The 25,784-nt window shown below is 39.3% G+C and overlaps 1 protein-coding gene across 3 annotated transcripts in view; it reads right to left on the reverse strand.

Moving 5' to 3' along the window:
* Positions 1 to 25,784, reverse strand: part of plxdc1 (plexin domain containing 1) — a 66,307-nt gene that overhangs the window by 11,197 nt on the left and 29,326 nt on the right. For all 3 annotated transcript variants that reach the window (XM_007234083.4, XM_007234084.4, XM_007234082.4), the window contains exons 3-7: positions 14,173 to 14,339; positions 5,481 to 5,624; positions 5,186 to 5,255; positions 4,245 to 4,367; positions 1,219 to 1,337 (exon numbers count right to left, since the gene is read on the reverse strand). In XM_007234083.4, the coding sequence (XP_007234145.3) occupies positions 1,219 to 1,337; positions 4,245 to 4,367; positions 5,186 to 5,255; positions 5,481 to 5,624; positions 14,173 to 14,339 (623 nt within the window). The remainder of the gene's footprint in view (positions 1 to 1,218; positions 1,338 to 4,244; positions 4,368 to 5,185; positions 5,256 to 5,480; positions 5,625 to 14,172; positions 14,340 to 25,784) is intronic.

Genomic DNA, 25,784 nt, shown 5'->3' on the forward strand with positions numbered 1-25,784 from the left:
AGCATATAATATTTCTTGCTGCCAGAAGGTGACTATGCTAGTCTTGGAAATGAACGGCACGATTGCATGGAAATGGATCATTTAGCAGAAATCAGTATTGCTCACTTCTGGTCTTGGAGACCCACTGCCCGGTATTTTTAGTGTTTTTCCTGCTCCCAACCACCTGATCCAATGAATCAGCTGATTCCCAGCCTATTTATGAAGTAAAGTGTGCGTGGGGAAGCTGGAACAGCATTAAAATGTACAAGGAAGTGGGCCTCCAGGACCAGCGTTAAGAAACAAAGGCCTAAACCAGGGGATTACTCTAAATCAATCTGAGTTCCTATGGGGCAACTGCCCGGTTTTTATATCTGGGTCTGTTCTGTAGATTTGTTCTGTTTTCAAGTCAACTCAGCTTAATTTATAAGGCACATTTAAAATACATCAAGTATCAACCACACTAAATAACTGTAGTTGATGGGCTAGTTTGAATATTATATATCAAGCCATGAAAACCTAAAGCATTAATGAAAACTTCTGTAGGAAAAACTGAATTCAACCCTGGCTCTAAAAGCTGATGAATGAATAGAAAGCTTCAAAGCTTTAAAAAAGTAATGTGCCAACTTAATTGTCTATGATAATGGCTCTTTAACTGATTAATAACATTACTATTAATAATTATGTAACAAGCCTGTAGTTTCAGGAACAGCTCAGTCCAGCTAATGTTGCTAACAGTAGTTCTTTAAGAAATATGTCCTGTTTATTACACAATGTACTGCTTGCCAGATATATTATATAGTATATATTGGTTTCTACAAAATTCCATTTATCACAAATCATAATAAAACGGTTATTCATGCTATTTATAATAGGTGTACTTCAGAGGAACAGGCGGGAAATGGTGGGTTAAGCTGCAAAAAAATAATACGGTAAACTGTACTTGCCAATTTGATCTCTGGGGTATTGTTGCTGCTAATGTTAAAAGTATTACAGTGTTATCACAAGCAAGTAGACAAGCTGAGAGGAAAGGCTAGGTCACTATTGTTGCTGCTCACACTGGGAATGATCCTGGAACTTTGCAGCTCCAGCATATTAGAATTTCGGTCTAGAGTCCAAACACACTGTGGCCAAGTGTTTTTCTAAGGGTTTTTTTTTTCACGTTTCTTGGCTCAGTCAGACACTTGTATCATTATTTTGGCTTCAGCCGAGCTGATACCGTGCACCAATAGATAGACTTACATCCCTGTAGCCAAAGACAATGGTGCCGTTGCGATGAAGGCTGGCCTGGAAGGTAAAGGCTCCCTCTGCCTCCCTGCCCTGAAGCCGTACCTTGTCCCACTGCACCACAAAGACCTCACCTAGAGAAGCAGAGGTCAACAGTCAGTTCAAGCTCCTACAGTCTAAAGTCAGAAGTCATTTTTATTTAACAAAATATCATCATTTAACAGAATCAAAGTGCTTGTGGCAATAGCATAAAAAAAAACAAGTGCTACAAAAAATACTGAATTTTTCATTCACAGAATAAACCCAAGATGCTGGATGTTTTGTATGGTATTTCATCTGTTACTTTGTCTCCTTCTTCCTACAAACACACATTAAACTGTGCCACAGTACAGGAGCATTGTGCTTGCATTAAAAGTTTCAAAATATACAGGGGTTGGACAATGAAACTGAAACACCTGGTTTTAGAGCACAATAATTTATTGTCTCGACGGACAGTTCTGATGGAAACAGGAGAGTTGAGGTGCACATTGAATTCTGCCGTGATTTGAGCAGCCGTCGTTTTATGTTTTTTGGATACAATCCGGATTAGCACCCAAACATCCCTTTCAGACAGCTTCCTCTTACAGCGTCCACAGTTAATCCTGTTGGATGTGGTTCGTCCTTCTTGGTGGTATGCTGACGTTCACAAAGACTCGCTGTCTTGGTCACAGATGCGCCAGCAAGACGCGCACCAACAATTTGTCCTCTTTTGAACTCTGGTATGTCACCCATAATGTTGTGTGCATTGCAATATTTTGAGCAGAACTGTGCTCTTACCCTGCTAACTGAACCTTCACACTCTGCTCTTACTGGTGCAATGTGCAAATAATGAAGATTGGCCAACAGGCTGCTCCAATTTAGCCATGAAACCTCCCACACTAAAATGATGGTGTTTCAGTTTTATTGTCCAACCCCTGTATATAGTCACATTAACTCACCTCAACATGCCTTTTGCAATCATTTAGTCCCCCGTGGGCAATGCTAAAATCACTATTACACACTGTACAGCGGGCAAGACTTTCACAGTTTTTTACTTTTACCAGACATGGATATACTTTACAGTAGTCAGAGGTGAAATGAGTTTTGACGGGAATCATGATGCTCCTTCTAAACACTAAAAACTGATTGGCTGACTCACAGACTCTTTGTAGAGAACCGGCCAATCAGAACCCTCTGTGTTTTGCATGCACTTCATGAATATGCACACGAGGGGAGCGCTCTTCTCTTCCTCTCTTTCACACATGCGATTGGCGGGAAAAATCTGTGCTGCCTCGTTCTAGATTCCAGGAGAATCTAGAATCTGAGAGCCGTTATTGATATTCGCTAGACTCCCGCAACTTCCAGGAGGCTTGGGATGTCTGTGTTTGTAATGTGTGCAGTTTGTGGTTTTACATCGCTTTGTTGAAAAATATATGGACGTCAATTTCCTTTTTGTCTTTGGTCTGGAGCATACAGTGTCCATTTCTACCAAAAATAAGACTTTGTATAATGATTTGTCTGACCACAGTACATATTCCCTCTATGTTTTGCACAGTAATGTTTTAAGTGGCATATTTAAATGTAACTCCATACTGTACAAAGGTTCTTCAAAGTAATCCCTTGCCAAGTTGGCTCAATTAGTTATTTTTACTAAAATTCCTCTATATTATTTTAGTGTCACTGTAGTAGTTTTACACTGTAGAGGTAAAAAACTCCCAAATTCCAAAATTTCTTTGAAGAACATGGTTTTAAACATTTCACAAATTTTCTTATTTATTTGTTAGAAATTGAAGATGCTTAGCCGCTTACTGCTTCTGAAAGACATAGGGCCCTATCTTACTGTCACATCCTGGTCTTGTCTCGTGCCTCTGTGTGTCTTCCCCACGTGACCTGTGCTCCCCTGTGTCTCCCGTCTCAGTACTTTTCCACCTGTGTCTATTGTAGCTCCGCCCCTAGCCCCAGGTGTTTCCACTTCCCTTGTGTGCTATAAAGCCTTCCTTTGTCTCTTGTCCTTCGTCGGTCTTTGCACCTTCCACTGTTGTCTGTCTCTCCGCGTTTCTGTGTTGCTAAAGCCCTAGTTCCGTGTTTATTCCTTGTTTGTTTCCCTTGCCCTGCTTAGTTTAGTTTTACCTTGTCTAGTTTAGCTTCTTGTTTATTTCCTTGTTTATTTCTAGTCCTTCTCTTGTATATATTCCCTGTTTATTATTTTAATCTCTAGTTGGTTTAGTTTAGGTTCTCTGATTAGTTTTGGTTATTGGTTATTTGTGTATTTATCCCTGCCCAGTTTTGTTTTGTATTTATTAAGTCTCTCGCTTGCTTCTTTGTTTATTTACTCACGGTTTGTTTGTTAGTTATTATTTTATCAAGTTTAGTTCCTTGTTGTTATTCCCTGTTTGTTTATTCTTATTATCTCTTGTTTGTTTATGTTCTCTAGTCTCCCTCTTTTATTTTGGTTTATTATCCTTGTTACGTGTTTACTTGTTTCTTTGTGTTTCTTTGTTATTTATTTAATAAATTATTTATTTATTTCGCCCTACCTGCACTTGTGTCCGTCTCCTCGTCTACCTGCCTGGGTATCCGTGACACTTACACCTTGAGCTTGGTGCGTTCTGATGCTCATTGCTACCTTACACCCCACCAACAATATGTCGTTAAAATAGCAACATTGCTTGTAAATATATATACAGCTGATGGTCATGGTGGTCTGTAAGTGAGGTGTGTTCAGGTAAATTTCCGGCGTATTGCTATTTAGGCAATAGAAACACAGATGCGCCACTGACTGAATACAACCTAGACACATGTCAACAGCCAGACGTTCATTGCTATCTTGGCAGTGAATTGTCAACAAGGGGATGCCCAACACGCATACACCCCTGCATGTTACAGAAGCATTGGAATAGCAAACCAATAGCAAAATTCAGAGTAAATGTAAGAAATACTGCATTTGTTTTGTTTGCATTTTCCTAATTGCCCTAACCTTTCTCATTTGACTTTGTCTAAGATCTCTATCAAGTCTCACTTACCATTGTCCAGATAGCGCACAGTGGAGTTCTTGGAGAAGCTGGGGTCAAAGTTGGCCATGAGTGGAGCAATATATTGGGTAGCCGTCAGCATGCGGTGTGTAATCTCACCCGTGAAGATGAACCCTGTGAAAGGTCAAGAGTTCAAAAGTGAAGGCCTCTGATGAACAGAACAGTTTCTCCCTGTGTCTGACTATCATGATTAACCAAAATTAAACAAAGTGAACGGAGTAAATGGCTGAACAGAGCAGAGCATGACAGCAGAGACAGTTTTGGTATGTAGAAAATCTTTCAAGCATTAAAGATCATTCCATTATATTCCACTGTGGTACAAATCCATTTCCTCTCTATGATATGAAAATAATTATGAAAATTAATTAGCGCGGCAGACTGGTGGATCTGGGATGCAACGGGCCACAGCCAGACAGATTCATGGTCACTTTTCCCATCAGTGAACAAGAGGCGAGAATGAATCTTTAATTAAGAAAGCCTTCCTCATTAGTCTTCCATTTCTCTCATGCTAATTTAAGAAGCAGCCTATGTGGGGGTGAAGTTGAGGGAGGGGCATTATAAAGTTTCATTAGATAAAGTATAGCTGGTAAAAAGACAAAAAGGAAGAAATGACCTGTTATTACAATAGGATAATCTGATCTGCTGTTAACAAATCATGAATAAAGTCTGTGCAGTATAATACATAGCCCTATTATTCAGTTATAAATCTTGGTATTCAGTAACTGCTATTCAATTTGCTTAAAAGATACTGGCAACAGTTGCCAATGCATCATTTTGCAAAGTGTGGACCCTCATACAGGCCTTGACACATTTTGTTGATGGATAATTTGATGTCTTTCTGTGTATGCATTTATGAGACTTGCCCAAACCATATTAATCTGCAAAGTTAAAACAGAAGCTAGAAGCTGACAGTGTGTGAGTGTGTGCACTACCTCCAGTTGCTATGGTGATTTGCCTCACTTGGTGTCCATAGAAGGGGAAGTCAAAGGACAGAGCCACTCGCTGGAGAAAGAGAGAGAGAGAGAAACAGGGAGAATGAAAGAAAGAGAGCGAGATTTAAGGAGAAAAACAGGAAAAGTGGGCATGGACGTACAATTGAAAGCTTAATTATAAAGTAAAACAAGATGTTTGTCCGTTTTCGTAACCACATCTGAGTGCATATAAATGCTTTCGCAGTTTTTTAGGGGTGTGTGTGCGTGCTCATGCCTATTTATGCGTATGTCTCACCGCTGCCTGTCGGTGTGTGTTGGACAGAATGCCGTGCACTCGGACGTGACCCTGCTGGACCGAGTTCAAGTCCACCCAGAGCTCCGGAGTCCGCCTGTCGCCTGGACCAAAACTGCGCCATGAATAATACCTCTGAGAGTCCTCCTGAGAGAGAGAGAGAGAGGGAGAAAACAGAATGATGAATAAAGTCTGAAGGGCAGATGTAGTCAAGTGCGTCAAGTTCCACGCACAACTAGGACACGTTCTGCATGTGTGTTTTGTACAAAATTGGCGCACAATTCTGAATTCGCAATTTATAAAATTTGTACTGGGCAAAAAAAACATGATTTATACTCATTTTTAGTTGTAATGGTATTGACAGATGAATCACACTTTCTGTGGTGTGTATTGTGATTCAGACTAGATTTAATGAATAGGTGAAATACAAAAACAAGATTTCTAAAAGATTTCATAAGACAAAATATAACCAGAACAGTTTTTGGCAAATAGAAGAAGATATAAGACCTACAGTACAGGCCAAAAGTGTGGACACACCTTCTCATTCAATGCGTTTTCTTTATTTTCATGACTATTTACATTGTAGATTCTCACTGAAGGCATCAACACTATGAATGAACACATAGAGTTTTATGTACTTAACAAAAAATGACCTGGCCTCCACAGTCACCAGACCTGAACCCAATCCAGATGGTTTGGGGTGAGCTGGAGCACAGAGTGAAGGCAAAGAGCCAACAAGGGCTAAACACCTCTGGGAACTCCTTCAAGACTGTTGGAAAACCATTTCAGGTGAGCAACTCTTGAAGCTAAAGAAACTAGAATATAAAACATGTTTTCAGTTATTTCACCTTTTTTTTGTTAAGTACATAACTCCACATGTGTTCATTCATAGTTTTGATGCCTTCAGTGAGAATCTACAATGTAAATAGTCATGAAAATAAAGAAAACGCATTGAAAAAGAGAAGGTGTGTTCAAACTTTTGGCCTGTACTGTAGCTTTCTATATAAATCATCTTGTTTAAAAACACATGCAGATCAAGTGAGCAGCTGTTCTGTTAATGAGAGAGGTCAGTAAACAGGCTGGTTGGAGCTGAAATAAAGGATACTGTAACCCAGAAAACCACTCTGTATAGATGTGCTATGAACAAAGCATCTCAGAATGTACAATACATTTAGTCTGGACTACAACAGCAGAAGGTAGGTGTTTCATACTAGTGTGGGGTGTTATCAAGCCTACATTGTTTAAAATTGGTTTAAGGAGGCCTGACCTGAACCTAATCAAGTATTAATGGGATGTGGTGGGGAGTTACTTTTCGTACACAAACTAATTGCAACATTGAGTTGCTGCATTTCACTAGACTAGAGGGTTTCTACATGATAACATTGTTTGTAATGGTGTATTTTTACTTCGTATGGAGCAGTTTAACTGTGTCTCTTTCAGAGTTGCAGTACAAAGCTGCTGCCACTCTTTCCCAAGTCACAGTGATATATGCAAAACTTCCAATAGGCCAACAATATAATAAAAATGAACTAAAATCATTAGCCCTTTTCTGGAGGCCCGGAAAATACTGAGGGTCAATGAGGGTTGAGCAAAAAATAGAAGAAAGGGATATTGGAAGAGTGGAAGGTTACATCTGCCATTCTGTTTACTTGGGCAGCTAGAGCTGGAAAAACAGGGAATCTCCACCTTTCAAAGCCAGGCAGAAATTGGCAGCAGTGTCTCAGAGGCATATGTTTGGGACTATTTCTATATCTTTCTTATAACAGAATAACACTATTTCAACTCTCAGAGAAGTCCTTTAGCAGTCCCCAAGTGTCTACTATGGCTCGTCTCCAATGGCTGTTTTCTACATGCCTTTCCAGGTAGAATGCATTGTGCATATGCACCTGAAATTCACCCAAAGGGTTTAGTAAGTCTGGTCCTGAGACAGGGCTGCTTGACTATGACTAATGACTATTTTGAAAATTATTCATTTTTAACATTTTTATTTCTTTACTTCATACATCAATTTTAGCCAGTATCACTGGCTTTAAAAATGTCACTATCAACATGCTACTCATTATGTTCTACCCGCCCCCACGTTTTTTTTTGCAGAGTTTCTTTAAAGCTTGTACCAGACACACCAGTTCATTATTTGTACACTAGCAGTACATAAGTTGATCATGAAAGGTTTTGCCCACATCTGTAAACATTGCAAGGTGTTGTGAGTAAGACTGACCACTGAACAGCATTATCATGGCTTGGCAAATAGAGCTGGAAAAACAGGGAATCACCACCTTTTAAAGCCAGACAGAAATTGGCAGCAGTCTCACATAAGCATATGGTTGGGACTCTTCCTTTCTCAATGGCGGCACTTACGCATTATGGATAGTTATGGCTAGACAAAAACACTCAACTCGAACATGTGCTGAAAGATTATTTACAAACAGAATAACACCCTTTCAACTCCCACAAGTGCTTTATCTGCTCCCAAATGACTTCTATAACATATCCACCAGTTTACCGTAATACATGCCTTTCCAGGCAGAATGCAGCCCAAATGGTTCAGTAAATCAGTTCTTGAGAAAAGCTGGAGTTAAAGAAACAGGCTGCACTGAGACACATGGAGAAATAAGGACTGAGAAATAGAGGAGGAAAGCACGGAGGACAAAAGTGAAGGCCCTGGAGCCAGATAACACCATCAAGGTTGGTTTTCCAAAAACAAGGTCAAAACGAGAGAGTAATACAGGCATCGGGAAAACATATTGTACAAGGATAAACCGTCAATACTCAGCAAAGCACAAGTAGAATGTCAGTATCTGTTGCATTTTGGGCAAAGTAGTCTCGAGACTGGAGATCGCAGGCAGCCACTATGGCTGGGTGCAGCAGCATTTAAAGCTAACAGTAAATGCCCCCCAACGGTGCTACACTGAGGAACCCTGAGTGTTGCAGTAATCCAGGGTGATATTACCTAGCGGTTTGTCACAGATAGCTAGATTTAACAGTCCAATATACTCATCTCTCAACAGCGAAAGAGATAGCGCTTAGTGTGGTTAGCGGCTAATACTAATGCTGCTCCTGTAGTGCTAGCCATGGTTAGCAGCATGCTACAGGCTGATAATACTCACCTCTGAACGGTGTGGAGGACATTGAACACTGAGTTGCGATGAAAATAATCGAGTCGAGTCGAGCCAACCAGTCAACCAGTCAATAAGAAAATACATTTATTGGAAAACATGACAAACATGGAGTGTTAGGACATACAGTTTACAAGACAATTTCTGCTTAACCATGCAAAATGTGACAAAAAGGTTGAGGTAATCTTCTACATTTTTGGGTGTCTTGTTCTCTTGAAAGAGGAAGTAAAACAAACATAGGGAATAACACTGGAACAGAGAAGTGAAATTTATGATTACGCAGTATCTAAAAATCTTTTTGCCAGGCTTACATTTGGTTTGAGCACAGTAATATATGTGAATCTTACAAAACAGTGTTCAATTAAATGTATTATTTTAAATGGGGTTAATAGTTTCAATTTCCCTCACAATGGCAAAAGAGCTAATGTTTAGCGAGGCTAATGCTAATACTGCTCCAACCTTAGTGCTGGAGAACTAAACCTTAAGTGGCTTTACCGTTCCTTACAACCCGTATGGTAAAATGAATACATAAGTCACACTGGATTTTTTTTAAAGAAAAAACAAAATGGATTTTAATTGGGCCTTATAGTGCAAAAATACGGTATATACATTGCTTTGCACAATAGCATTGTGAGTTTACAATGTGTGAAGGAAGTATAAAGTTAGATCCTGTGCAGTTGTATCACTTTGCGCATGTAGACTATTTATTACCCCAAAGTAGACTAGTTGACTATTTTTAAATAAATAATCTAGTAAAAATGACTAATCAGGCAACCCCATAGTGCTGAGACAAAAAAGAGAAAAACAGAAACTGAGAGATTACATGGGTACCACTGCATTGGTGTGTTAAGTGTGTTCATGGTAAGAATCTCCACTGTATTATTAATGCATTCTCTGGCTGAAGGTGACAGAGAAGGATGGACACGCTATGGTGAAGAGGTATGGAGAGGAGTGGAAAGTGGAACACCTAAAAGCATCTCTCTCCCTCCCTCTTTCACACACACACAGAACTGCAGCAGTGCTCTATATACCAGGCTGCGACCCAGATTCTGTGATAGGAGCCTGAGTTTCTGGGGGAAACCTCCAGCTCCAGCTCCATGCAGCTCCAGCAGAGGTGCCATCCTCCGCTCTCCCACAGCACTCAACATCTCTCTGCTCAGGGATAACGCCTGAGGCCAAAAATGCCCACTAAAAGTTTAACAGCTGCCCAGAGACCATTTAAACAAAACCAAACAGTACCCACAAAGCATCACAGAAATGATAATCGTAGGGTTGGGCATGAGAGGAGGTTCTAAAAACGGTTTGTGTACAAAGGCACGCACAGAGTTACGTACAAAATACGCACACAGACACAAAAGTGCAGCATGAAAAAAGTCTGGGTACTCCTGGTCAAAAGTTCTATTAATGTGAACAGTAAAAAGTAAGCTGAAAATGAACTGATCTCCAAAAGGAACAAAGTTAAAAATAAATGATGCATTATTGCTGTATTATTTTCATCTTTTTCAATAATTAAATTATATTTCTTCAGTCTCATAATATCATAATAAGCTTGTTAGTGGACCGGCTTGCTCACAATCATTGTTCAAAATGGACATTTGATACAAATTCTAATGCTTTAGATATACACTTGACCGCTTCTCTAAGCAGCCAAACCAAAAAAAGGCTTAAATTAATTTAATTATTTATTTTCAAAGGAACAGTTAGTAATGGTGCATTCACACTACAGCAAAACGACAAGGAGGGGAATCTCTCCCGTCATCATCTGCTGAGCCTTTTAAGATGTGCCATTTAAAAGCATCATTTGCATGTTTGTATGCCTCAAATAAGTAGGTCTAGGCTACAGCAGAGAAAAAGTCACTAGAAAAGTTACCCTCTGTGTACAGAACTGTTGAGTCCTGCAATAAAAAGAGAAAGAGAACTAACACATCACCGCTAACAGAACAAACAGGTCAAATCGTCAAAATGGACTGTTCTACCATCATAAAGATTTAGCAGGAGAGGCGGTGCACTGTTCTACTGTGCAGCAAAACCTGCAGAAATATGTCCATGAAGCTGAGGATCACAACATCTTGCAAGATGACAGCTTCTACAAAACAAAAATAAAACACAAGTCCACAATGAACTACCTCAAGATGAGCAGGCTGAAGATTTGACCCTTTCTCTTAAAATCTTCTGACCTAAGCCACATGCTATAAGATCAGTGGAAATCATTGAATATAACCTCAAAAGTTCAGAGCATGCAGGACAACCCAATAAAATCTCACAGAACAGAAAGACTCTTGGGTGACTACAGGCAGCATTTACAAGCTGTTACACTAGCCAAAGCGGATGTGCTGACAGTGCAAGATGCCCAAACAGTGGCTTTGGGGCCCTTTTCCTTCTGTGTTACTTTTAAAATCCTGGCCTAAAACATTAAAGAAATGTTTCATCTTTAATTTCATGCCTTTGAAAATCAGGTCAGTTTATGCTCACATCACAATTTACAATAATAACAAACATATGTATGACACTATGTATACAGTAATTATCTACAGTCTAAGTATTTATAGTTCACTGACATGCCAAAAGTCATGGAATAGCAGTATGTAAACTGACAATGAAATGTTACCTCAGGTGACAGCTTGAAAGAGCCCCCACCTGTATAAGATTTGAGTTGTTATCTTGTATGTGAGGCTGAAAACTGATCAGCATGCTCATGGCAAGACAACGTGAATTATTAGAAATCGAGCATGAGCGGCATGAGAGTGGGTGCCAGATGGACGGAACATTACATGCCCAAAGTTATGCAAGCCTTTTACGATTCACAGTGGTCCAGAAAGTAAAAATACATACCAGAATTTTGTTCAAAAATGTATCTGTCTGTATATAAATGTGTATAAATAAGCTGCAGGGGAGGAATCCAGGAAGTTGGAATGAAAACCTGGAATGTATTTTTAGCTTCTGGACCTGGATCACACACCTCTGTTTGCTGTTGTGTATCAGGAACGCATCACATTCAATGCAGGAAACCCCACACACACATATCCCACGGATCACTATAGCTTTCTATAGCTTCCGTGGGACGAGGCAAAAGACAGTACTGTACATAGATTTAATTCTATTGGTCCATACATCTTAAAATCCTGCTGTCTTCAAAGGATGTAACAGAAAAATAAGAAATGTATTTAAGGAATTTAGCATGATTTTTATATTTTTTGGAAAAATCTCTATTTTTGAGACCCTGTTGACATATCCATCAAAAAATAAGAACCACTGCTTGCCATAATTGCATTGTTATGTAACTGAATAATGTTGCCCTGAGGCAAATACTTTAAAAACACTGTTTTAGTAAGAAAATGTAGCCACAATAGTAATAGACACATTGAAAGATCAATGCAATAATTTAAAAAGCTGAAGCTGTGTTACCTGAAAGCAACGCTACGCCATAGAGGGTTAAAACTAACCTAATGGTTTTTAGTTAAATAAAAAATTAAATAAATAAACACTTAGAAATGTCAATAAAGAACAATTTGATCCTTCTGAAAAGATATATTAGGCTCACAAAGGTATAGGAGATTTATCTTATATCACCACAGATTTATTTGTAAGTCCCAAAACTGTTCAAAAACAAGCACACACAGAAATACACACACTAACATGTTCAGCTTCACCCGAGGAAGCTAAAAAAAAACCTCTGCTGGCACAGCTAGCAGCAAATCTGCTTTTAATTTGTTTTGAAGAGCAGAAAGCATAACACAATTTATGGAAATGATCCTTATGTGGCTGTTAGAGAGGTAAAAAAAAAAACACAGATGAAGACTTAAATAAACCCACACACCGGAGGTTGCTGTGAGATGTCTTCGTCCTCCTCCCACCGGGATATTTAAAGAGCGAACACTACACACTCTTTCATCTTTTTCATTTTTCAACACTCCCCCCGCATAAAGCAACAATCTCTCAAAGACTTGTTTGAACCATCCCGCAGACCATCGCGAGGCTTTCCACACCTCATTAATGCAAACTGTGGATGTATACAGTGATGATCAGCCTGATAATGCAGAAATCCCCGTCCCTGTCTGATTTCATCTGAACCTCTTAGAGATGAATCACTGGTAAAAAAAAAAAACAGCATGTCCTGTATAACAATCATGTTATAAATGGATTAGAATAGACTACTGCAGGTTACACACGTGCAGCAGCAGCAGAATAAAGACAGGAAACTGAAAAAGAAGAGATAAATAGAGAAGAGAAGAGACATAGATAGAAGAACACAAAATTAAAATTTATAGAAACAGAGAGAAGAGTAAGATGGAGGAGAACATAGAAGAGAAATAGAAAGAAAAATGCAGAAGAGAATAGAGCATAAGAGAAAACGAGACAAAAAAAAGTAGAGAAGAGAAGAGAAATAGAGAATAGAAAATGGGAGGGGTGAAGAAAAGAGATGAGAAATATAGATCAGAGAAGAGAAATAGAAGAAGAAAATAGGGAAGGAGGAAAGAGAAGAGGAGAGAAGAGGGATGGAGTGAAAAAAGTGAAGAGAATATAAAAGATAGGATAAAAGGAGAAGAGAAGAGAAGAGAAGAGGGAAGGAGTGAAAAGAAGAGATGAGAAATAGAGAACAGAAGATTGAAGGTGTAAAGAAAAGATAGGAGAAATAGAGAGCAGAGAAGATACATAGAGAGAAGAAGAGAATAGGAAAGGAGTGAAGAGAAGAGGAGAGATGAGGAATAGAAAGCAGGAAAGAATAGGGAAGGAGTGAAGAGAAGAAGGGAAGAGAGATGGAGTGAAAAAAGAGAAGAGAATGCAGAATATAAGATAAAAAGGAAGGAGTGAAGAGAAGAGGAGAGATGATAAATAGAGAGCAGAGAAGAGAAATAGAAAGAAGAAGAGAATAGGGAAGGAGTGAGGAGAAAAGGAGAGAAAAAAAGGGATGGAGTGAAAAAAGAGAAGAGAATGCAGAAGATAAGATAAGTAGGAAGGAAAGAAGAGAAGAAAATAAAAGAGAAGAGAACAAAATTAAAATTATATAGAAACAGAGAGAAGAGTATAATAGAAAATGGGAGGGGTGAAGAGAAGAGATGAGAAATATAGATCAGAGAAGAGAAATAGAAGAAGAACATAGGGAAGGAGGGAAGAGAAGAGGAGAAAAGAGAAGAGGGATGAAGTGAAAAAAGTGGAGAGAATATAAAAGATAGGATAAGAGGAGAAGAGAAGAGAGAAGGAGTGAAAAGAAGAGATGAGAAATAGAGAACAGAAGATTGAAGGTGTAAAGAGAAGGTATGATAAATAGAGAGCAGAGAAGATACATAGAGAGAAGAAGAGAATAGGAAAGGAGTGAAGAGAAGAGGAGAGATGAGAAATAGAGAGCAGAAAAGAATAAGGAAGGAGTGAAGAGAAGAAGAGAGATGATAAATAGAGAGCAGAGAAGAGAAATAGAAAGGAGAAGAGAATAGGGAAGGAGTGAGGAGAAAAGGAGGGAAAAAAGAGGGATGGAGTGAAAAAAGAAAAGAGAATGCAGAAGATAAGATAAGAAGGAAGGAAAGAAGAGAAGAGAAGAGAAGAGAAGAGAAGAGAAGAGGTGTAGTTTGACAGTAACTCACCACTATTTTGGTCATGTTGTCAGGCAGTGTATCTATGGCCAGGCCTGTTGACGCCTCCTGAGTCGTCCTGTTCTGTGAGGGTCTGCTGGACTCCTGCTGGTCTCTCCTGACTCTCTGTACATCTGAGGGATCTCCATCTGACCGTGATGATCGGCCATGGAGCGGACCTGAGAAAAACCCAAACCATTTTAATGTGGCACACATCCAAAAAAAACATTTACACACACTTACCGACCCACACTGAATACCAACACTGATGTAATAGCAACAGCACTGATATATGTATGTAAGCAATAGAACTGGAATTGGGGAGTGTGTTATTGCAAATAATATCACATTTGTGATGATCTACAATGACAAAAACACAGCTGTGATGTAGCGATAAGAAAACCTCTTAGGATTGTTCTATTGCAAAGAAGCCCTGGATGTTCTTTTAGTTCAACCATATGGTTTTGATATTGATAAAAAAGTACAACTAATAATAAAATAAAATATAGAGCAACTATTTTAGTTACTTAGCAACTGTTGGCCTGTGGAGTGATATAAGCATAGTACAAAAACATACTGATATGTATCGGGGGAGTCGCTATAAATCTATGACAGAGAAATGATTATATCATTCCATACTTGTAAAGAATGACCATTCGTCATACTTTTATGTGCAAAAGTATAATACATAAAATATCAGAAAATTTCCCCTGAAAAAAGCTGTCAAGACAGATAAGGGCAGCTTTTTTAAAAGAGGCATACATTACTGACAGTTTACCTACACACGGACATGTCACTGCATTGGGGCCCATTATTTTTGTCCCTTGTCCCTTTAAAACACTGCACTGAATGTGAATGTGTGAGTCACTAAAAGTTTATTCAAAAGTTGGCATGGGCAAATCTAGCTAGAGACAATCGTTACCATCTACTGCGCTGTCCACCATGAGTGGTAATGTGAAATATTTCTGTACACACATGAAACTATGGATTGAGAAATGTTAAAAGCTTGCACAGCTTCAGAAATGGAACGGAATCCATCCATCAGTCACCCACCATCAGACCACATCTAAACACACTGGCATTGCCAAGTGGACGAACAAACAAATTAACGAATGGATAAAAAGTGGCTTTCATACATATTTTATGATTTAAACTATATGCCATATCCACCGATGGAGCTGTTCTTATTAATATGCACAACCTGTCTGCCATGTACTCGAAGAAGAGTTGAGAAAAGCCTAGGCTAAAGCTGAGGTCAGCTTTCTTTCTCAGTCACTAAATCATAGCAGGCTGTTCTGTGAAATAGGACACAAGTTTTGTGTCACAAAACTGAAAGCTTAAGTTTTAGTTGAGGTATACGTTAGGATTAAAATTAGGTTTAGGTTCAGGTAATAAAATGACAGTGGTTGATTTGTAATAATAATTTGTATTTGTATATTTGTTTAATTTGTGCTCGTCTGGATTGCGTCAGTCCACTTTGGTTTCTGAATCACTTTCTCTGATTTTGTTATTTATAGGTATATGTTAGAGGAAAATGAACATTGTTGTTTTAATCTCTAAACTACTGGAAACATTTCTCCCAAATTCCAAATAAAAATATTGTCATTTAGAGCATTTATTTGCAGAAAATGAGAAATACCTGAAATAACAAAAAAGATGCAGAGCTTTCAGACCTCAAATAACGCAAAGCAAACAAGTTCATATTCATAAAGTTTTAAGAGCTTAGAAATCAATATTTGATGGAATAATCCTGTTTTTTAGTCACAGTTTTCATGCATCTTGCCATGTTCTCCTCCACCAGTCTTACACACTGCTTTTGAATAACTTTATGTCACTCCTGGTAAAAAATTCAAGCAGTTCAGCTTGGTTTGATGGCTTGTGATCATCCATCTTCCTTTTGATTATATTCTAGAGATTTTCAATTTGGTAAAATCAAAGAAACGCATAATTTTTTACAGAGCTGTATATTTAGTATAATTCAGCAGAACTACTAGTAAATGTTTTTCATCTGTGGAGGCTGAGTGAAGGTCGATGTGTTTGTGTATTTGAGAGATGTGCTGGGACGGGGAGATTGATAGACAAATAAAACTGTGCAGACCTGGCCTGGAAATAAGACACTTATCTGCTCCAAAAAAAAAAGCCTTCAAACACAAGACACGGGAGATTTCAGTACAGCAGGAGAGTGAAGTAGAACCACAAATAAAGACACAAATAAACACACACACAGATCTCCCTCTGACATCTACGTCTTGTGCTGACAGTGACGGCAGCCGCCGCAGAACAACACAGCCCTGCAGAAAACAGAAACTCACACATGCATGCACACAAACCCACCCAGCACAATCCGAGATCCAGCTCGGCTGTTTTTCTGGCAGGTAAAGGCGAGTTTATCAAAGGAATTTCAAAACTGAGCTGAAGAACAGGGCCTTGAGGTAATCTGTCACTCTGCCAAGTCATTCTTTCCAGCGATGTGAAAGATATTGCAAGGCCTCGCTGGAATCATTTCCAAGGCATCTCATCATGAGACCTGAAGAAGTGCTGTTGTCCACTCAATCTCAATATGTAATGCTGACCAGCAAAACATATTCTTGCTGTGAGGGCTGCTCAGCATCTTCTATCTGTCTGTCTGTCTGTCTGTCTGTCTGTCTATCTATCTATCTATCTATCTATCTATCACAGGAGAGAAAAAACAAGGGCTTCTACTGGATGACATGCTGCATGATTAATTTCATCCCTGATTAGGATTGCATTATTATCCATGTTTTTATGCTTGCAATCAGCAGCCAGAGTCAGAGAGAGAACCACTGGCCTTGCTCTCTCTGCGTGGGGAGATGGCATTCTCTAGCCACATCACTGATATTGGTCAGCACTAATGTCTGTTAGCTGATGTATCAGAGTCGGGTCACTGCCTTATCCATTGATTCTGCATCAGCGGCAGTTTGATAAGAGGTGGCTTTACATGTATTGAAGGAGGCACGTACTAGCCCTCACACTCTTAGTATTGGGGTATCCTTACTGACAAGGCAGTCCTAATGGGTGGGTAGGATAAGTGACATTCTAAATTGGGGAGAAAATGGGAAAAATGTATTTTTTAAATTAATGACTTTACTAGGGTAAACTATATCACTACAGGATTCTATAACTACCCACACACTGCAGTAGGATGACAGGGTTACAACTCAGATTGTATTAAGCCCTGGCATTGGAACACCCTAGAGCAGGGGTCACTAATAGGTGGATCGCAGTCCGGGTCCGGACCCAGATGTTGTCCAATGCGGACCCAAACCCATAAGCTACAGAGAAGGATTTAATTCTGACAGTGTTTATTTAAAGCGGCAGAACTTTTCTTGTCCTTACGGTTTACGTGCTTTGCAATGCAGTAAACTCACAGACCAATCACGTGTGTTGTAAGATCACCAATCGCTCTCCTCTGCCAATCAGATCTGTGCAGATGCGGGACAGGCAAAGTACAAACAGGCGAAGTACACAGTGAGAAGCAGCAGTCGGAGAATAAAACGGAAAAAGTCTAATTCAGATGGTGCGCACCAGAAAAAGAAATTAAAATAATACATTTATAAAACATAATAACAGTAATAATATTAAATAAAATAAAACTGTTTCTAAACAAAGCTGATATTCTAAGTTAAGTAAACATTTCTCCATATAGCTACAGTTTGTCATTCATGAAAGGCAGCTTAATCTAATATAAAAAAAATCAAATAGAATTAGTATAGCATTTTAAAATAAAGTTGACATACAGTTGGTCTACAAGACTTTAACCTTGCCATCTCACTCAGCTGTAACCCAGCACACTGTCCTTTAGGGTTGCACGATTTTGGAAAAAAATGTACATTGCACAAATGTTCTTCTTTAAGAACCAAAAACTGCAACATAACGTGTTTGATTTTATTGCCTTAGGTGACATTCCACGTCTTGCGATGTGACTATTGTGCATGCACACATTGCGATGAAGATGCTTAAACGATATATCATGCAGCCCAACTGTTCTTACAGCCCAGACTATTTTGCAAGACTGACCCATTAAGCGATGCCCACCTCTTTACACTGTTCATACTAAAAAAAATCTTCTGGTCAATTTTTCGCAGCTTGTAAACACTGCCTACAAATTGGTCTCATAAGTAAGTCAATCCTAAGAAAGATTTAAAAAATCATAAAATTTTAGTGTGTCTGCTTCTGTATACTGTTATGTCAAAACATATGTTGACCACAAACATTAATCTAACAATAATCTTATTATGGCTTAAAAACCCCAGCCTTATGAAGTTCCCTTCAAAATCCATTAGTCTGGAACAAAATAAGGGTTAGACGTCACATGGCTGGTGCTGAGACATAAACACATCTGGCTGCATGCCTGCACAATAACACAGACCTCTGTTGCGCATGTTTCTGCTGATTTATTGATGGCCAGTGTCCAATAAACACTTTCTAGGACTCCAGTGGCTCTGTGAATGTGGACAGAGCGTTATTAACGTTATTAATAAGGAGACAGGTCACTGACTCCTGTATGAATGGGATTTCTCATAAAGCTAATCATGGGGCCTGTTCAAGGATAAAGACCCGCCCTTAAGCTAAAACAGACAACCAGCTTCTTCAGCTGCTTGTGTGGAAAGCGGTGGATAGTCAGTGTGCCGGTGAGGAAGATAATTTGCCATACTCTGTCTGGGTGTGTATTGTGATGCTGGCTGATGTATCAGATCTGGGGCCCTACTTTGCAGAAAACTGTCCGGGTTTTTAACTGTCCCCAAAAAACATTCAAAAGTTTCAGAAAATGTTGCAATTTCCCATTTTTATATATTTTATTTCTAATTTTTATCCCATTTTCTCCCCAATGTACAAGTCCAATTACCAAACCCACTCATTAGGACTCCCCCTATCACTAGTGATTCCCCAACACCAGGATTTTGAAGACTAACACATGCCTTCTCCGATACATGTGATGTCATCCACGGCTCTTTTTGAACATTGCAGAGTAGCATCACAGCACACTCGGAGGAAAGCGCAGTGACTCGTTTACGATACATCAGCTCACAGACGCCTTGTGATGAGCGACATCACCCTTTGGAGTGATGTGGGGAGAGAAGGCCATCTACCCACCCAGAAAGAAGAGCAAGGCCATTTGTGCTCTCTCAGGGCTCCGGTAGCTGATGGCAACTATATGAACAGGATTTAAAGTGGCAGAGCTTTAGCCCACGATTTCCTCTTTAAACACAATTGCAAAGTGTGAAACAGGGGACAAACACTACAGGGTTTCTTACATTTGCCACAATGCCTTAAAGGGTTAATGGGATAAAATGAATTGGGGTGAAAAATGGTAACAAAGGAATTCTGTACTAAAGAGTTCAACTGCCTTATATTACATTGGTTTCAGCACTTTTATTTATTTATTTTAGACCAAGAGCTCTAAAAGACATCTAATAAGCGTCAGTGTGTTTTCTAATATCTGCTGAATGCACTAAGATGGTTCATTGCGGCATTATAAGTTCTTCTATTACTCTGCTTAAGTGCTTAAGTAGTTTCATGACCTGATACATTTTTCACTTGAGTTGTTTTTAACTTTTCACTTTTACTTATGTGTGGGTTGCGGCTCCTCTGCCCACCTTAGGTCATAACACGGTTAGATTTGTGGTTCTACTCACATTTACACCCACACACACACACACACACACACACACACACATATCCATGCACAGATGTGTTCTCTGTACTCTGTGAAAGAGATCAGGGGCTGCTGCTTATGCTCTCGCTGGCATGTGTGGCTTGGCCCACGCTTAAAGCTGCGTTAAATGCACAGTCCTTTTACAGCTGTCGCATTTGAGTAGGCATGATTTTTTTCTTTGCATACACTCAGAATAGCATCTAACTAAAGAGAAAAAAGGCCTTGTGCACTCTGTAAAGGAGAACATGTTTAACACAGAGGGAAGGAGAAAATAAAAGAAGGCACATGACCAAAAAAGGGTTATAGCTTTTAGCTCAATTTGTTCTGAACATGAAGCCCCAATTCCAAGGTCTTCACGACCATGTCTTCAGCCAGAGGGCTCTTGTTTTTACTGCCTTATTAAAAGCAGACAACTTTTAGGGGAAAAGACCCGTAAGAGAGCTTTTCTGTCAAAGTAGGGAATGAGTGAGAAGGAGATAACCCAGTGTTCTCTGATTGTGGGACAATGGGGAGAAATAAAGCCAAATCTCAGTGAACTGATCCCTATTTCTACCAGAACCGAGTCACATTGATTAACTAACAGCATGTACAGCCAAACTATCAGCAGAGATAAGTACATTTGTACACATTCAAATCACGACCCATCATGACGTGAGGAACAATTAGCTTATCAGTTCTGCATTGGTCAGGAAATATGTGAAATTTGGTAGAAAAAAAATTTAAAAGGGCACTTATTAAAGAAAGAACACATTTTCAGTTAGGCAGTTCACACCCCAGGTTTTTTATCTGCATTATATAAAGTAAATGTTCACGTTCAAGACGTTTAGCAAGCATTTAAAAAAATTTAAACCTCAATCACTTCTGGAAACAAGAGAACGTGTTGATGGCGGGCTGCTACAAACATTCCAAATGTTACATAAAACTAATAGATCAAGGCTGCTCAAAGTGGGGCCCATGGGCAATAGTTGGCTGGACACTGGATTCGGCCTGCCAGAAAGCTGTCTTCATCCAATGAGTGAACTGATATATTTTTATAATATATATTGTTTTTAAGGGCTTTTTGTAACTAAATATGTGGTCATAGTGTGTGTGTGCGTGAGCGTATGTGTGTGAATGTATAGCACATTTTACAACACAAAGCAGCTTTACCAATGCTAACGTGGAAAGGAACATCTCCCTTAGTGAAGAACCCTTCAGAGGAAACCATCATCCACAACTGTCTTACCCATGCACTTGTATTAGTACTGTATTAGTGCAATTTCACACCCATCCAAGCATAGTAACAACAAATAACATAATGAAAGGCCTAATGAAAGGGCATTAGTCTTCATTAGAGCACTTCAATTTACTGTTTTTTTTCTATAGAAAGGTTTTTGTAATTTAATTAATTTAGTTATTAATGTAAATGCAATTTTCTTTCAAAGAGAAAAAATAGGACAGACCCACATTTATTACCACTGCCTAAAGTGCCTAAAAGTAGTTTCATCATGGTTAGCAAAAATTTTGGAGGAGCCTGTCTTATTTAAATCAAAGGCTGCCAGCCCAAATCTGACTTTTGGATTGCAAAAAAAAAATCACACACACAAGTTTAAAAAAACAGATTCAAACCACATTTTGAGGAAGCCTGAAACTTCACCCTCACAACACAACAATCAATGATGTCATCAAATCCAGTGTGATGAAAGTGTGGGGATCCATAGATACAAAGTTATGCCTCTGTCCTAACCACAGACTTTACACAGTCTTTACAAAGTCACTATAGACAAATTTAGTTTGCTCTTGATTGTGGAAGTGAGTGGGAAGATGAGATTTAAAGAACAAAACAATTAGTAATCAGCTCTTCCAATATCCAGAAAATTATTCATAAGTAGAGAACATGTAAAACAATTGCCATCATGTCAGAGACCGGAGATTGAGAGACTGTTATAGAAAAAAAAAATGTTATTTTAGATTAGATTAGATTATATATCAGTTATTTGGGCATATGGTGTCCTGTCTTTTTCCTCAGTAAGAATTGACACCTTTTATTCATTTATTTATTTTTTGTCAAATAAATTTTTGGGGATTCTGAGTTGTCCATATTTGCTGGTTTGAATGCTGGATCATGGAATATCAGCACCTGGAGCACAACTGGCTACGTTCTCTCTGTCACACGGGCCAGACGTGAGGTAGACACACGCAGATACTTTACAAAAAGTTTATTAACCAAGTGGTTAAGCTTACAAGAGTTATGAAGGACGGGCATGGTCATTATCAATAGGGTAGTGAGAAGAAAAAAACATACCAGGGAGAGTTGTTGAAGCAAGCCAGGGTCATACACGGAAAATCCAACACAGCAAAATGGAAAGGTAAAAATACAAAAATAGGTCGGCAAATAAACAAACAATAAACTGGGTGAGGCAATTACACGATAGTCGGTAATACAGAAAAGGGTCAATAAAAAATAGGGCAGAAATACGAATGAAACAGTTGTAGAAGAGCTAGAAAATTAGATTTAATACTCGGCAATGAGGAGAGCAAACAGAAGGGTATATATACACAGAAGGACAGGTGGGAACAATCAGAAAGTCAAAGAGCGAGGACGCCGTAGCATTATGTGATCAGTGGAGTCAGATCACGTTCGGTATGAGTGCATGCTGGGAAATGGAGTTTTTTGTAGCAAGCTCAGGCACACTGACAGCATTAGTACTGACACTCTCTGGGTGGGCACTCGGAACGCCCTGCTCAACGGCCTAAAACTGGCAGGGAGCCAAACCTGTTATTGAATCCACAACCCTGTCATCGATACCACGGTGCTTCAATGGCTGAGCCACCACTTATTGCAACTCCATAGACATTGTTTAAAACATATGTCTAAAGCCCTATCCAGACGAGATTAGTTTCTCAGTTCCTTGGGTAATTTTTCACTGAACTCTGGTCATTTTAGTCCCGCCCGGACGCACATCTCTGAATTTTGTCACCTTGCATTTAGTAAAATAGCTATTTGTCCACTGGAATCCACATTAAAAAAAACAGTGAGTGAAAATGGAGGAGCTACTGAACGCCATGTCACATGACAGAGAGAGCCAAAAAACTCACTGGTCCTCCATTTTTTTCAATTGCCGTCTGGATGCAAGAATTTTATCACTAAGTAGAAGTGTGAAATAATGTTTCACAGACGTCCCCCTGAGAAACGAATCCCGTCTGGATAGGGCTTGTGTTTGTTAATAAATAAATAATTATTTAACATGACCTTTTCAGGTCAGACCTCTTCAAATAATGATACCTCATCAATTAACACTGTGTCAAAAGCTAGATAGTATCTTTCAGAAGTACAATAGCTCACTACGGCCTACAGTTTCTTTTTGCTCTGCTATTACTCTAAAGTGAGGATCGGTTTTGAGTTGAAGGTCACTGTAACATAGATCAGACTCAACAGCCCCAGTTTCCAGGCTGCATCCTCCTCACTGTGAGACAGTAATGCATGGCTAAAAAAACGAGTTAGAGGTAAAGGAAACAGTAGGATAGATAAAGTGAAGGTGGGTGGTGGTGATGGTGTGGGGGGGTGTTGGGATGTGTGCCGCTGGGGAACTGCTGTTCTAATAATGAATCTTGTTTGATTTCATAGTCGGAAAAGCTCAGCTATTTCTGCTGCCATACAATCAAAGCCTGTTAATTGGGTCATGGGAGAGTTTCCTAAAATCAGGGTAAAAATGATAAAAATAGTTTTAAAAAACTATACACACACCCACTTATGGGGCATTAACTCAACAAAACAAAAGAGAAGCAATTTAAAAAAAAATCTGCAAACATGAGTTCTGCTTGACAGTAGCCAATAAGTGACAAGATAGAAGGAATTCATCAAGACACAAGCTACAACCACAAGTTAAACCAGAGACATTCTTAATAAGTAGACCAGCCACTGTGAATATGAATATGAATGGGATTCCCTGTTAGTGGTCAGCTGGGTACCAGATTAAAATTGGTTGTTGCATAGAACTCATTGGACTGACCAACACGCGGTGCAGTTCAAGAAGTTCTGGAGTTCAAGAAGCTCAGTGCTCAAAAACGATCATAGTCAGCTGAACTCAGGAACAACCAAAGAACCACGGAGACACAGGCCTGCCATGCACTGGAAACTGCTGAAACACCAGTCCCACTGTGCACAGTCCAGTGGGTTTTACATGGCCATGGTCTGAGAGATCGCCATCCAAGAAAGAAGCCCTTGCTCCAAAATCAACCTTCAAGCTCGACTAAAGTTTGCAGATGACCACATGGACCAACAAAAAGCTGCCTGTAGGAAAGTTTTAGGGTCAGATGAGACAAGGATGTTTAAAGACGTAAAGATGAGGCATTTAACCCCAAGAACACTGTACCTGTAACTGTTAAGCATGGTGGTGGTAGCAACATGCTCTGGAGGACTTTTTCTGCTAGTGGAACTGGTCAACTGCAGGAGGACAACCTCAGAATTCTTCAAAATAACGTTAAATAATTGGGTGTGGCAACAATTTAATGACCTCTAACACAAAAGAATGTTGGATGTGTTCCATCAGAAGAGTTTTTATGATTTTTTATAAAAGAAAATGTCTGCAATCATGTGTTGCACTAAAAATCTGAAACAAAAAAAAAGATCAGTCTAAAGTAAAACAAGAAAAAGCTTGAGACTAGGTAGTATCAGTTAGACCAATCAAACAGGCCCATAAAGAAAATCTAAATAAGAATCAATCAGATTCTAAAACAGAATAAGAATAAATCATGTTAAACTTAGAACCTGTTATGGAATTTTTAATGACGTGACTTCTAAAGTTAGTGAAACCAAAAAACAAAGTAAGCAAAGACAAAAGCAAAAGCAAAAGTAAGATATTTATAGAATCAAGATCAGTATTAATATAAATCAGAATTAGAATCAGTTCATATCTAGGACAAAAAATCAAACTGAATCAGCATCAATCCAAAAATGTTCCTGAATCATTTAGAAGCAAAATAAGTATCAAAATAAATCAGAATTAGAATCAGTTCCAATTCAGGACCAGCAACAAAACCAGAATCGGACGTGAACTCGAAATCAATCAGGATCAATTAGAAAAAAAGAATCAAGATCAAATGACATGAAACACAATTAGAATCATAAATCAGACAAACGACAGCTCAGTGATAAAAATACACACAGGAGAGGAAAATAGGGCATGGGCAGAAGGCACACTGCACAGGACACGTGCGGGAATGCACACTTACATATGCGCACGCAGTTATTTTCTCTTACTCCAACAAATTCTAATTGAATCAAATCAACAAGGATTACTGAGCTTTCCACCCACACCAAAATCCCCTCTTTGTTTAGCAGCAGAAGAATGGTCACATTTTCCAGTGGGGACTTCAGGGCCTGTAGCATAGGCCTGCAGTTTCAGTCGCTGCACACTGCCTGTTCTCTGTGTGCATGTGTGTGTGTGTGTGTGTTTGTGTGTCTCAGGGATCCCCTTTGCCAAACAACACTGTCTGAGTCCACTGATGGTTCATGAGCTACACTATCTGTCCATCTGCCTGAGCTGCCTCTCTCCAACAGAACGCTGTCTCTTTTGTTTTTACCTTAGAGATCTTTGCTGCATGGTGAGAGTGAGGGAGAGAGAGAGAGACAGAGAGAAAGACAGTTTCTTAGCAAAGCAAAAGCACTCCATGTAAAGACATCAGGATTAAAAATCAGCCCGTCAGAGAAAGGGGTCTTTTGTTGTCTCCTTGAATGGCACTCGCAGTGTGAGTGGGTAGCGCTGTACTGTACTCTTGAGAATAACTCAGACGCTGTGAAAGAGAAACTGTGTTCTATCTAGACATGAACTTCCTGGATAACTTCCTGTGAAACAGTCGAGCCTGGGTGGTTCTCTGTGGGAGCAGCATGGGAAAGGTGATGTCTTTCACTGGCAATATGTCATTAAGTGGCTGACTTGGCTGGGAAGGTGCCTCCGAGCAGCAA

Source organism: Astyanax mexicanus, chromosome 15 (assembly GCF_023375975.1).
Source record: "Astyanax mexicanus isolate ESR-SI-001 chromosome 15, AstMex3_surface, whole genome shotgun sequence".
In the NCBI taxonomy this organism is placed as follows: domain Eukaryota; kingdom Metazoa; phylum Chordata; class Actinopteri; order Characiformes; family Acestrorhamphidae; genus Astyanax; species Astyanax mexicanus.